Genomic DNA, 17,105 nt, shown 5'->3' with positions numbered 1-17,105 from the left:
AAAACAACCACAGCCTGCTGGTGTATGCCCACAGGGAAACATATAACAGCAGCTTGCTTCCCCTGACTTGATGCTACAATTTGTATAGCAAGATGAGGGAAGGAGCCTGCACTACCCTAAAGGGAAAGAAGAGTTGTAACCTCCTACACATAAGAAAAGTTCAAAGAGAAACTGCACATCTTTGGATTCTCATGAGAAGAATCTGACAAGAGTTAGGGAATTACAGCTCCTCCATACAGTGGGAAAAAAAAATAATTAAGAAGTCCATCTTTACTCAGTGGGGACTTTTTGTTGATTCACGAAAATTGCTTCCGAAAAGCAAATCCTCCATCTCTGCAATACACTGGATTATTCCAATTTAAAACCATTTCAGGGGTGAAGGAAGATTTCTCTGAGTTCAGTAGGACCATTATTCTCATCTGACTGTTGTGTAGCTAGCTGAATATCAGACATGGAGCAGGGAGGGGGAAGCAGAAGGGTGTGATGTGATATTCTGAGATGCCAGCAAAAGTTTAGCTCATTCCACAGTGCAGAAGTCTTTATGCTGTTGTCCACAGCTCGTCTCAGGAAATTCTTTAAAAACAGTCAGCAAAAATTAAAGAAACAAAATTAGCCCAGATAGGCCAACCTATCAGGAGTCTGCTGTGGCCTTACTCTGATTCCAAAATGAATCTAAGTGCTTGTAATGAACGAAAAAAAATAATTTAAAAAGATTACCTATTCCACCTGTTTCTTCCTTCTCAGGATCCTTAACTGCCCACAGAGGGTAAGCAGACACATCAGCCTCAAGAAGAAAGTGTTACCCAACTTTCTGGTGTCTCACTGCGCAGCCTCTAGATGTTCTTATCCAAGCAAACCAGACGAGACTGGTGGCTGTTTTCAGCTTTATCTTGGCCAAGGCTTGGAACATGACACAATCCTGCTGCTCCTCCTCTTACCCTTCACTTTCCTTCCCTGCCTTCTCCCTGTCCCACCAGACGTATCCCCCACTTTTTTGCATTCTCTAATAGAAAACCAACTTAGCTGACAGTGCAAATCTTTTGCAGCATCACGGTGGAACAGCTACCAGAAAAGCAATTTAAATCACTGTCTTAATCTCGTATTGGTGTGTATTTCACAAATCCAAGCGTGGCTGCTAAGGCTGCGTTTGGTGCCTATGATCCTCCAGCAGCAAGGACAAAACACCAGAAACGGAAGCTGCATTTTCTACTGTTGCTGCTCCCTTCTCCCACTTTTGTGTGAACTTGTCTTGTTTAGTCTAAAAGGAAGCAGGATTGGACTTGAACAACAAGGGCCAAAACATTGGCCTTTCTCAAGTAACTTTTCCTCTTTCCCTGAAAAAGGACAGTTTCCCTGTTTTAGATCAGAGAGGTACAATCAAATAGGGGCCTACCTTACAGAAACAGTGCAGCCAAACAAATAAGGGATATTGTTAATATGAAAGCCTTGCTGCATATTTTACATGCTCAAAAGACACTTCTTTTTTCTCTATATTTAGCAAAAGTTTAAATCCAAATCAAAATAAATCCTCTTTGCTAGTACCTCAAATGGGCCATGGCCTTTGTACTTGCAAGCCCCGAACCAATTTAATTGTTTAATGTCATAAAGTTGCAGAGTTATGTTAACATGTTCAACTTCATGGCTGAATTATTTAATCAAAAATCTCGAACCCCAATATCAGAATTTGGCCTCCATTCAAACGTCAATTACCTCTGTTTTAGCTGAGGAATTTGCTATCAGAAAACACTACACAGAGCTTTAAGTTTAATAAATTACCCATTAGCAGAAACAGATCCTATCCATACACTGAAACATGTACATAGACACACCATGGGCACATAGTGGTGTGAAAGGGGAACAATCAACAAAGAAACAGAGCCAGGGACTGAACAACTGGCAAGACCCAAAACTGCTGGATGGCTGAAATAATGTCATCACTCTAAGAAAGAAATTACTAAACTCCACAAGTTCTTGATACAGTTTTTCTGCCCACCAGCCCCTGCCCTAATTTATCCAATAAAGTACCTGGTAGATGTAAGAGGGCTTTCGTCCTCCTGCACTGAGGTTTAATCTGATCACTGATCTTATCCACATGATCTCTTAGCAGGGGTTATCAGAGATTGCAGAGTAAAGTGCCGTGCAGATGCCCATGTAACTCTGTTACCACCTTCATCTCCCCCTCCCATCCCCCACCCACGCACAGATCACTCAAACATTCACTGCTGCTTTATTCAGCTGATGGTTCCTTCAGACAGAAATTGTTTTATTCAACAGTATCAGCCTAAAGTCATCCAAAGTTGTCCAAACTAAAGATGAAGAGCGTATTATAGCTTTAAGTAAGTTGCTGCAGGGGGTATTTCTAAACCAAGATTTTACTTGCCAAATTTAGACCCCAGAAGGCAATAGATCACCTTGACACACATTGTGTTTTCTAATCTTGGCTAGAGCTTATGAAACAGAACTCCTCTTACCTTTTGCAAACTTCATGTAATGGACACGTTTCTTGGAAGATTTGGATTTTTCTTCAAGACTGAATGTCTTCTTCTGATTACTCACTGAGGACTCTAAAAAAAACAACCCCAAAAAAACAACACCCTAACATGACAAACAGGTTCCAACCCTGTTAGAGGCACTCTAACCACCAAATTCAAACAGTATATTTAACTTTCTCTTTCAAAACCAAGTCTCAACAACATATCACAATGTATTATCGAAGGAAGCATGGTAAGTTTTGTCTGAGACATGTTGCTGCTTGATTTTTTTGCCACATCCCCTTCCCTTCCCATTTCCTATCTAATGTAATTTGAAAAGGCAGATACAGGTACTTCAGGCCAAAGGCAAATTCACTTCTATGGTAAAAAAATAATAGGTTGGGGTTTATTGTGCTGTTTGTCCCAAAATATCTCCAGTGCCAGAGTCTGAGAAAGGTGTAAGAAACAGTACAAAATAAAATACTAAACCTGACTGGGTAGAAAGAAAAAGGGAAAAAAATATCACACAGACAGGCTTTCCACTTTTAACACCAAACATAGTGCCTCTATCTGGACATAGTCTGATACATCTGTACAAGGAAATGCAATGGTAGCAGCACTTTTCTGTCCCCGAGGCCAGCTGGAACAAGTCACCACATCTACACTATTTAATTTTCCTAGCTTCCAGAAGAGAGGTTACATTTAAACTGTCCACTAGGAACGGTTTCTGGGGTTGCCTAAGTGTCAAATTCACTCAGGAGTTGTTTGGGAGAACGTTAGCTTGTGCAAGTCAAAACCATGTGAAGTATTAGTCTAACTATTTAACAGTAGAGATACCAAGTTCTTGTGCTGTGGCAGGTTATTTTACTGGTACAGACATACTCTTTGCATCCAGAGAGCCTTTTAATTTACAAGGAATTCTCAGAAGGAGGTAACCTGCTGTTCAGTTAATTACTTTATTAGTTCTGTCCTGAAAAGAAATAGTCACCATAGGATTCTCTGCTTTGAAACTCTAGACAAGGCCAATCTAGTTAGATGTTTTTTCTCCTCCCAGTGGCAACCAAGATGGGTAGGGAAATCAACCCAAACCATGACAGCCAAGTTGAGTCACCTTTTTCATACGATCCCACCCCTGAAAGCTCTGCAGACCAAGCTTTTCTGACACTGGAATTACAGCACTTCACCACTGGATAAGTAGTGACACCTGATGAGAGTCATTGACCTAAAAATGAAATCTGTAGTCTGCAGCCGGAGAGCTGACTACCAGAAAGCAGCCTGAAATCTACTCTTTCATTACACAGTAAGCCCTAAGGAACAGAGGAAGGACTAGCAAACTCAGTTTTAGACAGAGTTTGCAGACAGCTTCAAAATCCTTAATAAAAAGGGTCTATGGGGAAAGTAAGCATCAAAACAAAAGTATCCTGACCAAAGATGAGGCACTTTGAGTCTGCTCTCCGATCCACTTGAACAGCCAAGGATTTCCACAGGGCTTCCTCCTGCACTTTATTCTTACAGCAAAAGGGACAGCAGCACCGCCTTGTGCCTTCCAGCAGAAATTTCACTACTGAAACGTGCTGGCACTTGCAATGGGCAGGTGCGTACATGCATGTATCTTCTAGTGACTGGTAAATCCTGACAAACTGAGCAAGCACTGCAGGAATATTAATGTGCTTTTTAAAGCAATTCAGTCATAGCAATAAAGCCATGTGTCATTTCTATAGCAAATCTGATACAGATGAATATTCCAAAGAACATTTCAGACATGTCCAGCATATTGTGGCCTCATTCTACAAACAGGAAAGGGACACAGTCATCATCACTTAGTATCCCAGCAAACAAACTAAGAATCAAAACTCCTCACTAGGTGCAGCTAGAAAAAAAAAGAAAAAGAAAGCTAAAACTATGTACATTCAAGGGTATTTGAATGTTGGCATACTAACCACCACAGGGCCCTTCCTTCCCGATCTCTAATTGCAATCCAACCCTGGCAACTACACCACTTACTTAAGAACAATGAACTTTTTCAGCTGACTTTTAATGCAATTTGAAACTGGATGATGGCCAGTAATGTAACATTTGATCCTGTAGCACAGCTGCAGGCAGCATTATCTGGATGAGTTTTGCCAGCTTAAACAACTGCCAAAACCCCAAGTTTCAGAGCAATGCCTTCAGTCTGCAAATCGCCAAACGTGATTCTGACCAGGTATTTTCAAAGTGCACCCAAATTTGTCCTTAGTGATTGAAAACTCTTGTCTCAGCTCCTATAAGGGCCAAGGAAAAATAACTAAGCAAAACAGGGAGAAATACGGTTTGTTCAGGGGCTACTTTGCATCAGTACAGGTGACCCAGGGAATACTGCACAGATTTAGGAACAAGACAGCCTTGCTCAATGAACCTGCCTCTGTGCTGACTCATTGTGTCCTTGGGCAAGTCATTTCAGCTCTCTTCATCAGTTTCCAGGTTTCCCACCAGCTACACCTAACTGATCTTCCCATGGCTCAAGTTGTAACTTGGGTAGGATTTAGTTATAAAGGTAGAAAGGAACTTTTGGAATTTCCCCATGATATGCTATTCTACCTCTTGAGGACTTCAGCTACAGCACCTAGCACTGTGTGGCCTCAGACAATGCTTAGGGCTCCAATGCACAAGCATAACTTACACGGCAATTTAATTATATATTATTTTTTTAAAAGCATTAGGTTCAGAAATTTAATCTGAGTTCTCTATGATTAGAAACCAAGTTTGATCCTTCTTGCTAACTGATTTTCCTCCTCTTCCTTCTGTCTCTCCTCTCCTAGAAAACCTTCTGTGCTCAGGCATTAAGAATGAATGAATGACCAGTTGCTAAATTCACTAAGCCAACAATTCTGCCACTAGCAGGACTTGGACAGGCTGATGTGCCCAAACAGGAGCCCTTGGTTTATCAACACTCCACAGAGTTGTTTAGATACATGATCAGAGTTTAAACTTGACTCTAACTAAAGGAGAGATGATAAACTACTTGATGTGTACAGTTCTTTCTGTAAGCTCACACACACCAGTTTTGCATAACTTCATTTTTACAAACCAAGGTCAAACTGTACAAAGCTTTTCAAAATGAAAAGACTTTATAAATAGCCTTTTTGGGAAAGTTGTGCAGTTTCCCCACTTGTGTGCTCTGCATCAGGGCTCCAAAAATCACATTATGCTACACTCAAAACACAGATGCATAACTCTGAGTCAAAATCTAAGCAGCAGCTCTCTGAGGCCAGGAAAAGTAGGTATTTAAGAAACCACCAGAGCATGGAAACCAGGCGTGACAGTTCATTAGTAAAAGGAAGGGAAGCACATTGCAATGGCGAGTGACTGTGCTGGGAGCATTCATACTGGCTCTGCTTGCATAACAAAGAAACAAGTGCTGCTGTAGTACATCCCAGCAAAAAGTCCTCCATGTTGTGGTCCTGGATAAAATAAACAGGTTCAAAATTTTATGTTTGCCTTTCCCAACAAAAAGCCTTTAATAGAGGCCTGACAGAGTAAAACTGCTCCACTGAGATGTACATATCCAGGTACACAAACTTGAGCATGGTCATAGATGGAAAACATCTCCTTCGGCTCCCACTGATTTTAGAGAATGGGGAGTTGTGAACCTCGGCAAGGAGACTATTAGCAGCCCAAAGGACTGGGCCTCAGCTAGCCTTTTAAGACTAAGAATGGAAACTTTGCTAAGCTTCCAGCATCTGATTGAGCAAAGCATGAACCTACCTGTTTCACCCTGTCTGTGGCAATCATTCAGTTCAGCCAGAAGCTGGTTGAAGTCATCCTGATGAGCAATCCAGTTGTCCTGTAAATATCACCCACATGAATACAAGGCAAAAGTCTTCAGAACAAAAAGGTTTGCTAAAACAGATACTAAGACTCCACATACTCAATCCTTGTTGGTGGGAGGAACCCTCAGAAGCTCGAGGGGTGGCAGTGCTAACTCCAAAGTGCAGAAATTATAAGGGTTGCATTTGTAAGTCCTTAAGCAATACTGAGCTGCTGTTGGCTCTCTGTGTCCCCTGTCTGTGAAAGATGCTTCCAAAAGTAGGCTGGAAATATTAGTGTAACTACTTCCAGCAACAAAGTTAGTTAAGATGTTGATTATGAGACAAGCACCTTTAGGACCATGCTCTGCTCTGCCTATGTACCTGAACTCCATCCAGAAAGGTGACTGTATCAGGAAGAGGAACAGAAGGCATGAAGCTAAGCAGAGCAGAAGACACAGGGAGAAAGCAAGTATTTCAGCAATTTGCTTGGAAGCAAAAAAAATCTCCGAAAAGCATGCTCCTAGAATTCACTGTAACCTTTCCAAGCAGGTACTTGCTCCTAAAACACCCAGCAAAAGAGAATTAAACTCCAGGTCAAGAGTTTCTGCAAATACATTTGCATAGGTACATGCTGCCGTCAGATGTGACAACAGATTTCACTAACTTCCCATTACAAAGATAGTGCTTTAGCTGAAATGGGAGTCATTTCCGTACCTGGGTCTATTGCTCACCTCATAGTTGATGGTTGCTCCTAACCCCAGCGTGTTGTTTTTCACCTGAACCTTGATATGTTCTGTATTTCCTTGTTCCTGAGCCCCAAGACCCTAAGGAGGATTTAATGGTAAAAATGTAAGGATTTTACAGCAGTGACTAAGCAATTAGAGCTTTTGTACTGTAAGATAGTTTGCAATGAAATACAGCAAGAAATCACAACTTACTATTTATTTGCTTGCCTGTAGCTGAATTCATTCACAGGCATTAGCACACATGAGATACTAAGTTTTTTTAATTTACTACTTAAGCCTCCAGCGAAGCATTATAAACACTAAAATAGCAACAACATTAAGTAGTTGGGTGATTAATCAGGAAGCCACCTGACATTCCTAGGCAAGTCCAAAGTGTTTATAATTTTAAAACAAGACACTACATAAAAAGAACGTGCCTCTCACCAAAAAAAACCTCCGCCACTGGGAAGGCAGCTGCGTAACAGCTGTAAGACAGATGCCACACAGAACATACAATACAAAGCAAAGGTGGAGGGTGGGGGCAGGGAGAGGATCAGACTGGAGCTAGCAGGACATTAAGAACTTCTTCTATCTCATTCACACTCATAATTTGATGAAGATATTGGAGCAAACAAATGTTGGGTTTGTCTATCCTAAAAACCATAATTATTCAAATCTGGGAAGCAATCTTTAGGCACAGTATTGTCTTTTCTAATTGTATGAATGAGGGGAAAAGAAAGACAAAGTATTTGGTTTAAACTTTATACCTGGTCTCCACCTGCTTTTTTCCCTAATCTGTCACCAGTAATAAAAAACACTAGCCAAGTGTATAGCTATAATAAACATGTATGTGGAGGAGTAGTGGATAGAAGCCCTGTGGATAGATCCTGACCATATCTATTATTTGAAGCAATGAGGCATATTTCAAAAAGGCTGTCACTATTACAAATCCAGTAGAGTTTATTTAGTCAGCGGGGTGGAAAATCTACCTTGAAACTTCTGCTAACCAAAAAGTATGAAAACAAGCAGGACACTTGGCTACACATCCTGCCATGACCCAATTCCAATACAACTAATAACAGGACTAGTGTAAGCAGCTTAATTTCACTGCACAGATGGGCTTTGGCCCATTGATTTCATCAAGCTGAAGTTCCATTTGTCTGAGTTTGTAGTGGAATGGACATATAAATCCTTCTTGCACAGCTGTAACTGTTGTAAAGGAAGATCTGGTAGCTGAAGTGCAGGGGGTGGGTGACAGACAGAAACCCACAAGGCCTTCCTTTCACACCCTGACACAAACAGTGTTCAAAACAACAAAGGTGTTCTCTATGGTCAGGGAAGCTGGCTGCCTAAAATACAATCAGGACATTTAAAAACATTTCTTCTACTCTGGTTTATGTATCTATTTTAATTTTACACATACAGAACACCTATGCATACAATTTACATAAAAAGCCAGTACTCAAGTTCCATAGTCTTAACAGTCTGGTCTAAAGCCTAGTGAAACCAACGCCGGTTCCCTGACTTCCACAGCCTTTGTAACCAGGTACCACTGCTTGTTTGTGAAATGAGAGGCAGTTAGGAGCCAGATTTGTACATGTTGACTGTAAGACAACTAAGGCAACAGCAGGCTACATAGAGAAATCAAAAAATAGGCTCATTTGTCTAAGTTTTAATACATTCACAGAATTAAGAATGATGCTAATCTTATTCCTTTCAAAAAAAAAAAAAAAGGCTGGGAGCGAACAAGATGGGGGTGTGTGTGTGTGTGTGCATTTATTTCATTAAACATGCTGACATGCAGGCCAAATCTCAGCTTTGCTGAGACACCTTTGTGGAAGTTAAACTGCTGTTAAGGGGCAGCTGAGAAGTCTGTAGTTGCCTGCACTGACCTAGAGATTACTGTTAGCACCAGAAACCCGTCACCTCACCCCACAGGTACAGGCTGGAGCTGGGAAGGAATACAGCTCATATAACGCTGCATTTGGCCATTCAAGGAACAGATCAGAAGTAATCTTTAAAAACAGGTGAAAGACTTAAGCGGGTCCTGGAGTTGCTTTACACAGTACCAAAAGACAGGGAAGAACTGAGGGTATAAAGGCAACTTAAAGCCTTTAACCATCACCTGATTTAATGTGCCAACTCCTACTCTTACTTGGGGATATCACCTTGTCAAAGAAAGGGGAGAAAAACTAGGAAGCAGGAAAGGCACAAGCAACCAAGTACCTTTGTAATGAACTGTAGAAATCTAACATTGTTCAAATTTTTTGTGCATTTAAGAGAATAAATAAAATAGAATGAACATGTCTGTTTTAAACACTGAGATCAAGAGTCCCCTGGCAGTCTTTCACCCTTCAACTAGACAACTCTCCTTCAGATCATACCTTTCCTTTGGACCAGCCCATCTTTTCCAGCATCTTCTGGCCAAATTTAGATTCATCTTTACTCCAAGCGCTATTTCGTGGATCCACAGACCACTTCTGCCTTCTTCGGGCTAGAGCAGGAAGGAAAAATCCAGACAGACTCTATTGACATTTGTACAGCCTTTAATGAATTCAAAAAAAGCTCTTTATTGCAAAAAAACCCAGAACTTATGCCAGACTATACACATAACGTTTAATTTTACTAAACCTTATAATGCAAAAAGGCAGCTAGTGGAAATATTAATTATTAATGTGAAGAATGCCAAAGTAAAATTGCTATGGAAGTTGTCATCCCTAAGGATGGGCTGCAATTCAGGGAAGGCTTTAAGGATTACCATTTAAGTGTACAGGCTTAAATTCCATATTTATTCCAACTTTTTTTTATATCTGGCTTCAACATGAATCTATAGGGGATGAGACTACAGTGCTGGCTTTCCCAGTTCCGGATAATACCCACTAGCCAGTCTTCCTTTTAACCAGAACACCGAAGTTTAATATTTGCCTTCATAACAAATGCCAAATAAAAAAATCAAATATAAGTGACCAGAGAAATTGAACTACAAAACACAAACCAGTGGGGTTTCAACTTTTGGATTTGCCACAAAATTGTTTATTGGGAAACTGAAAAGTCACCGGAAGGTATTGCAGGTGTTAAAAGAGATCCAAACGAGAATCAAGGCCCCTTTGTCCTATGCAGACTATTAAAAAAACTACAGTCCCCCAGGCCCACATGCGTGTGCTTGCCTTTACCATCAGGAACAGCTTCATTGAAATCAAGGAAGAAAAGCTAGCACAGTTAACCAGCCACTTTAAGTATGCACCTAAACATACTCAGGAAGACAACCTAAATAAACAAGACAAAGAATGGGAGACAGGAAGATTACGAACTTCATTAAACAAGATGGGAAACGGCGGATCAAAAATGACCGATTAACCCAAGGCCATACAAACTCAGTGAGAAGCCAAGTCCACTGAGGAGCTTTCAACATAATCAGGAAGTCATTTTTCCCCAAAATGCAACACTTAGGATTTCAGCCAGAAGGACAGAACACTACAGGGATGTTTGATTCATTTTTTGCCTAGTTTTGTTTCATTCTTGAAGAACTAATACTGTCAGAATGCATGATGGTGGTTATTGTTAACATACTTCCGAAGCTTTAAAGCTCAAAATAGGTGCTGTGTGGCAGCCCCGTAAAAAGTGACAGTCTGACAAAGAATTTTATAAAACCCCAAACAGTCCATAAAAAAAAGATTTTCCAGTAAGATTAAATAACTGAGTGCTGTGAGAGGAATCGACACAGCTGTCACTTGGTTCACTTCTCTACAGGAAAACAACTTACTTCCAACAGGCAGCCTTCAGCATAGATGCTTGTAGAAGCATCTACAACCAGCCCTGCCTATACTGCTAACAAAAGGTGGTAAAGCGCCGCTGTGGACTGTGATTTTAAAAGCCCAAGCAAATTCGGGTTCCCTGCTGCCCCACTGAGAAAAAAAACCCTCTGGCTCCCTTAGGGATGTGGCTTACTTCCCTCATTTAGTGTGGTGTTTCAAACATCAAGCTAGGAATCTGGAACAATTAGCATGCTTTGGCATCTTCCCCCACCCAAGACGAAACTGATATTTAAGGACCCAGGTTTCCAGTGGTTTGTGGGGGGAGGGGGTGTGATTTAAAAAGTTAGCAAGCTGACAGAAAAAGCTAAGTCCTATAAAAACAGGGAACACCTTGGCTGTTGCTTTTGTCCGTAACTGACGGTGATACAAACGTAGACACCAAAAAGAAGCAATTTAACAGAGGTTATGACGCTTAGTCAAGCAGCAGCCCTCCTTTTCAATCATATTTCTTACTTTGTCCCTTTGTTTAAGATCTCTCGATTAACATCAACTTACCCTCATTCAGTCACCAAAAACTGTTCAGTGCCTTTTAAAAAAAATCCTAACTATTACAACATTTTATGTTTGCCCATATTCTCTTATGCTCTCTGTAACTAGTTCCCCAGGTGGTGACTTTTCAAATCCCAAGAAATTAAATTCAAAGCAATTCTTACAGTTGTAAAGCCACTGTATGTATCTAAGGATTTGTCTATACAGGAGAGGTAATCCACGCCAACTGTATGTGTGAATTTAAATTAACTTCCAAATTAAGTTGTTTGATGTAGTTCAACTAATCCACTTTACAAGTTAATTTCTACTATTTCTCCTGAATGTCTCTCTGTAGAGAAGCCCTAAGATGTTTTACTCCCAGGAGGGCACTGGCAACAAAACAAAAGGGCACCTAATACAGAGATCTCTCAAGCCTGACCATTTAAGAGACCTACCCTTTTCCAGCACTTTCAATCCAAGTATTTCAAACTTCTTTACCTACCACTATGGCACTAATCCTCACATTTCTGCCACGTTAGCACACTCTTATTTTAAAACACAGTAAGGCAGATGCAGGAAAATAAAGAAACTTGCTTACATCTTCAGAGAAGTATTTAAGAAAGCCAGGAACAACTTTATGTCACATACAGCAACTGTAAAATCATCTCCCCTCTCCAAACAAACAAAAAAAGACTGTTTAGTCAACAATGTATCAGAAATGTTTGTTCACCAATGCCTTAAGAGTGAGAAAGGAAACAACATACGATTCTCCAGCTAAAAAATTCAGCTCAGAAGTTAACGCCAATCTTCTGAGCTGCTCATAAAATGATGCTAGAGATAGTCATGCAACTCTGGGCAAGCAGCACCATCCAGTGGAGAAAAGCGTCATTTCTTTAGATATTTCACTCAGCTACTCTAGGGTTTGAAAAACATCAATTACTAAACCCTTTCACTAAGACTAATTCTATGTCTGGAGCATGTATTTAACCATCATTTTCTGAAAGTTCCCTATCAGTTCCCACCCAAACCCCTGCTGTGTGCCCACATACGGTGATAATAATAAACACGTTAAATTTCTCCAACAAATGGGAAAACAGATACTGCCCACAGAATGGATCTTATTTTTAAACAAACTATTAGGCTCATCATTAACAGACACTTCCCCCCCCCCTCCCCCCCCCCGATAAGCACCAATAAGGCAGACAGGTAATTACAGTTTATTAAAGTTTAAAAAGGTTAAAAATAAGTGAAAAATAAAAGCTAACTTTTGGCTATTTCTGCAATTGATACATTTTTAAAATTCAAACTACAGAAGCACAGAACAATCCAAGTTTTTCTCTGTACGGTTCACAGCATCACAAAAGTCGGAAGGACCTCTCAAGACCATCTGCTTCAACTCCCTGCTCAAGCAGGTTGTCAAGTCTGCGTCTAGTCTGCTTCTGAATATCTCCACATACCTATACCCCACAGCCTCCCTGAACAACTTGCTCCAGTGTTTGGCCATCCTCACAGTGAAAAGGTGACTGAATTTCTTGTGCTTCAGTCTGCACTCACCACTTCTTGCCCTGTCACTGAGTACTGCTGAGCAGTCACTTTAAGTCCCTAAAATGCATGTGCTTTCACAGCTGTAAAAACACCAGTTAAACCCCTCCCAACTCTTTCTAGGATGAATATTCATTAGAGCATCAGAACTTGATCCGGAACTGCAAACAAAAGTACTTGTGTAACATGGCTTCACAATTCTAACTGCAGATGACGGCGATGAACAAAGGCATGCAACTCTGCAGAAGTGGCTCTCAGCAACTAGACTGTTTTGAAGGCATTTGATTTTAGAATTCACTACATACAGAAGCTATATTAACACACTGCCCAGAGAAATGACACATGCCCCATCCCTGGGAACATTCAAGGAGAGGTTGCAGGGGGCTCTGAGCAACCTGATCCAGTTGAAGATGTCCCTGCCTGTGGCAGGGGGGTTGGACTAGATGGCCTTTAAAGGTCCCTTCCCACGCAAACCATTCAATGATTACTGATATGTGTAGTGTCCAATTAAAATACTTAAATTCTGAAAAAAGGGGGACCAACAAAGTTTACATCTAAAATACTTAGAAAATGACATTTGTAAATGCAATTTTATTTTCCTCAATTCCCACCGGTATTTTCCACTGGAAATCATATTTTAATTAGTCATTAAACTCAAGTCCATCTTTCCTGTAGTCAAGCAAATTAATTAGACCTTGTGCTCTCATGTTAAGGGTGACCCGACACCACCAGTAAACTTAGTAAAACTACCAAAGGATACTAACAATACTCAGAAGTATATTAGTCTTGTTATATAAAACCATACAGTTGAGAAGTTTAGTCTTTCTACTCATATACAGTTTTACACATACTAGAAAAGGCTACTTTACAGGAATGCATCTTTAACTTGGAAGAGAAGGCCCCACTTTGGCCAGCCCTGAGAGTGTTCTGTTTTCTCAGAGCTTTACCTGAGAAAGAGTTTCTCTTTCTCTATTCATCCAATGCTTTATTCAATTCTTTTATGTATGGGGAGCCCAAGCCTCCAGTCATCTCAGAGGCAGGAGTGAAGCTCTCTGATTCCAGTATCAGGAAAAGATTAAACAAAATTTCAGGGCTGCATATAATAAGATCTTCAAAAATTATTTACTGAGCAACACATTTACACAAAGGGCGTAAGACAACCACGTAGCCTTACCCTGAGTTCTCCCCAGCAGTTCAGCGGATTTACTTGCCTTTTCTGAAGCACCTGCCCAAAGACCCTCACGTCCCATCCCCAGTTCCCCGCTCCCCCCCCCCCCCCCGAATTCAGCTGTCTCCAAAGGTCCCTGTACACACAGGAGGGTGCGCGAAGCCCAAACGCTAACCCTGGGCGCGACCAAAAGACCAACACCCGCACCCACGCGAGCCCAGCCTGACTGACACACAGCCCCGGCCCCCCGGCCCAGCCCCGGTCCCAAGGCTTCAGGGCATCTGTCCTCTAACACTCCGCCGCACAGACAGCGCCGAAAGGCAACACCGGCCCTAAAGGGGCTGACAGACACCCCTGCAGCGTCCGCCCCAGGCAGGGAAGCGACGAAGCCTCGGAAACGCGTCCCCCAGGCAGCGCGGGGCCCGCCCGCGCCCGCCCCGCCGCCCTCGGGAAGAACAACGAGGGCGGTGGGGAGGGCCTGAGGGAGCACCCAGCCCACCCCCCAGAATAACGGCTGTTCCCCGGACCCCGCTCTCCGGGGCATGGCCCCGAACCCCCCTGGCCCGGCTCCTCCCCACGGGGTACAGCACTCACGCTCCGCCAGCATCGCCATCTTGAGGGCCTCCCACCCTCCGCGGCGCGTAGCGAAGAGCCACGGCCGCGCCCCTACCCCGAGGGGCCTTTTGTGAACTTGGGCGCAGAAAAAGGTGTCGAAGGAATTGCCTGATCAAAAAGTCTGGAAGCAGGCGAGCGCAGCGGGCACCCAAGTGGAAACAGAGGGTGTAAACCTGTAAAAATTCTACCTAAAGCTGTCAAAGGACGTGTCGGGCGGTGTATCGGCCGTTCCCGGGCGGTTCCCGGAGGATATCCGACGGGCACTTCGGCCAGCAGCCGACCAGCGCAGGCGCCGCTGCCTCCTCAGGGAAGGCGCCTGCTCCCCGGTGGCCTCTCCCGGGGTTTCGGGGCTGCCCCGGAGCTATTAAAGCCGCTAAAGCCGCTCCTAAACCCGCTGTGAGCGGGTAGCAGGGCTCACAGGCGGAGCCCGCCCTGAGGCGCAGGGGAATGGGGCGATCAGTGCTCGCTGTGGCCTCGGGGGTGGGGGGCTAAAAATAACGGGGCACAGGCAGCCTGAATCCTCGCTGGGATAAGCAATGAACGTCCCTGAATTTCCCTAATTGTGTTCCTGGCGTGGGATGGAAGAGTGTTGGGCGTTGGGGGACCTCAGCCGCCTTGTGGGCCTCTGCCTGCCCTCTTAAAATAAAGCTGAACTTGCCATTGGCGTGCTCCAGAGCAGCTCTTGGTGTATAACTGCACAACAATGTCCAACAGCAGCAACTTGTACCTTCCTCGGGCATGTTGCATCTTTATTTGCCTTTTCAAGATTTTTTAAAGATTATGTGATGAACCCAGATCTTCCTATAATATCAGCTCAATGTTTCCTGTCTTACCTTAGATGTGAAAAAAAGAGAGTCTTTTCAATTCTGCCACAAATTTTATGTATTTGAAGACTGAACACAACCCCTCCTTCATATTCACTTGCTGTATCGAACCAGCACTATTTAGTAGTTGTGTTCCAGCTCATGTATTTGAAAAGAACCCTTGGTCATTCATGTTTTCTGGGTTTATTAGCCACTCTTAAGTTGTTGTATTTGAAGTATAGCACCCAAAACATGACAAGTGATGCTGCTGAGTTCTTCGGAGTGCATAACTGGAGTTGTAGGCTGCTTCCTCTCTCCTCTCTGGCTATATTTGGTATCTGAGTGCAATATTTTGTTCTCTAACCTCCATATCCCCTTCAGAGAAGTGCTACATAGGGGTTGGTGTTTGTGGACTGTTACTCCTGTCTTTTGCCCTTACTGAATCCTTACTACAGTACCCTTCTGCCTTTCCATTTTTTTGTATTATTCTGAATTGCAGACCTTTGTTGTCTGCTGTCTCTCTCCCAGTTGGAATCACCTGCAAGTGTCATGAGCTTACTCTGCACCTTCAGTCGGGTTAATGGGAGTATTGACTCCTACCAGGATTGGAGCACGTTGTCCACCACTCACTCTTCATCCATCCTTCCATTTGGATGGCAACTGGATTACAGCTCCCCCGTCCAGCTTTTCAAACTGCTTTGCTTTTTGATTTAGATTACATTTCCCTATTTGCTTATGAGAACACTGTGCAAGACAGTTTCTAAAGACTTTGTAGACAGAGAAAACAGAAATTATAACCGTGTCTTCTTCCTCCATAAGACCCATTCTGTCAGTTAGCAAAGCTGGAGTGATACGATGGAGCTTGGTCTTGGCAAGTCTATAAACATACAAATAGCTTGTGATTGGGTTGGTTGGTTTTTTTTAAATAGTTTCTATTCAGTTCCTATTGAACTGGTTGCTCTGACTGCCCACTTCCTCCTTTAAAGAAGGTTATCAAGCTGCTCCTTTCGTAGTCTTCTAAGCTCACATACAGCCATTGGAAATTGTCACAGTGTATGTTCTCACCAGAGTTTTTTTGCCAGTTCTCTGTGTACTTTCAGGTGACATTCATCAGGCTTAACTGACATGAAAACAGATATATGCTTCCCAGTCCCTCACTACTTGGGAGAGTGATCTTTTCCCTTTGCCTCCCTCTTTAATTGTGTTAGCCACTTGATTGCATCAAGTCCTTTGAGTGAAGACTGAAAGGATGAATCATGCCCTGCTCCCTCTGCTGTGTAGTGCATCAGCCTTGCCTTTGGTCTTGCTTTTATGCCTGCTGTGCTATATAAAGCTTTGCAACTTCAGGTTTTACCCCATTCAATGCCTTGACTTTGTTTATTCTCTCTTATGCTCATACTGTATGTCTGTATGCGCTCTGCATAAGGTGGCCTTACATTTATATCTTGTGTCCTGGCTTGCAGCTCGGTGTTATGCACTACTTAGAGTCAGGTTAAGGAATTACTCTCTTTAATTCATAAACCACACTTCTGAGAGACTGCCTGGTAATTCTGTGAGCTTACTGAAGTCTACCTGAAATCTGTCAATATTTTTTGGCTCCTCTCCTTCTTTAGGAAGAGGGACCATCATTTGAACCTGGAAATAACCAGGTATGTGGAAGATATCAGTCTTTCACTTAACGTTTTCCTGCTGGAGGAAATCCCTGGAGAT

At 42.5% G+C, this 17,105-nt stretch overlaps 1 protein-coding gene across 1 annotated transcript in view; it reads right to left on the bottom strand.

Annotated features, from left to right (window-relative positions):
• Window positions 1-14,647, bottom strand: part of PINX1 (PIN2 (TERF1) interacting telomerase inhibitor 1) — a 60,559-nt gene extending 45,912 nt beyond the window's left edge. Inside the window, exons 1-5 of the mRNA XM_040598184.1 lie at window positions 14,572-14,647; window positions 9,369-9,478; window positions 6,991-7,083; window positions 6,216-6,294; window positions 2,472-2,564 (exon numbers count right to left, since the gene is read on the bottom strand). Coding sequence (XP_040454118.1) covers window positions 2,472-2,564; window positions 6,216-6,294; window positions 6,991-7,083; window positions 9,369-9,478; window positions 14,572-14,590 — 394 coding nt within the window. The 5' untranslated portion in view covers window positions 14,591-14,647. The remainder of the gene's footprint in view (window positions 1-2,471; window positions 2,565-6,215; window positions 6,295-6,990; window positions 7,084-9,368; window positions 9,479-14,571) is intronic.
• Between the last annotated feature and the right edge of the window lie 2,458 nt (window positions 14,648-17,105).

The sequence above is a fragment of the Falco naumanni genome, chromosome 6 (assembly GCF_017639655.2).
Source record: "Falco naumanni isolate bFalNau1 chromosome 6, bFalNau1.pat, whole genome shotgun sequence".
NCBI classification, from domain to species: Eukaryota; Metazoa; Chordata; class Aves; order Falconiformes; family Falconidae; genus Falco; species Falco naumanni.
This window is presented reverse-complemented; position numbering and strand designations above follow the sequence as displayed.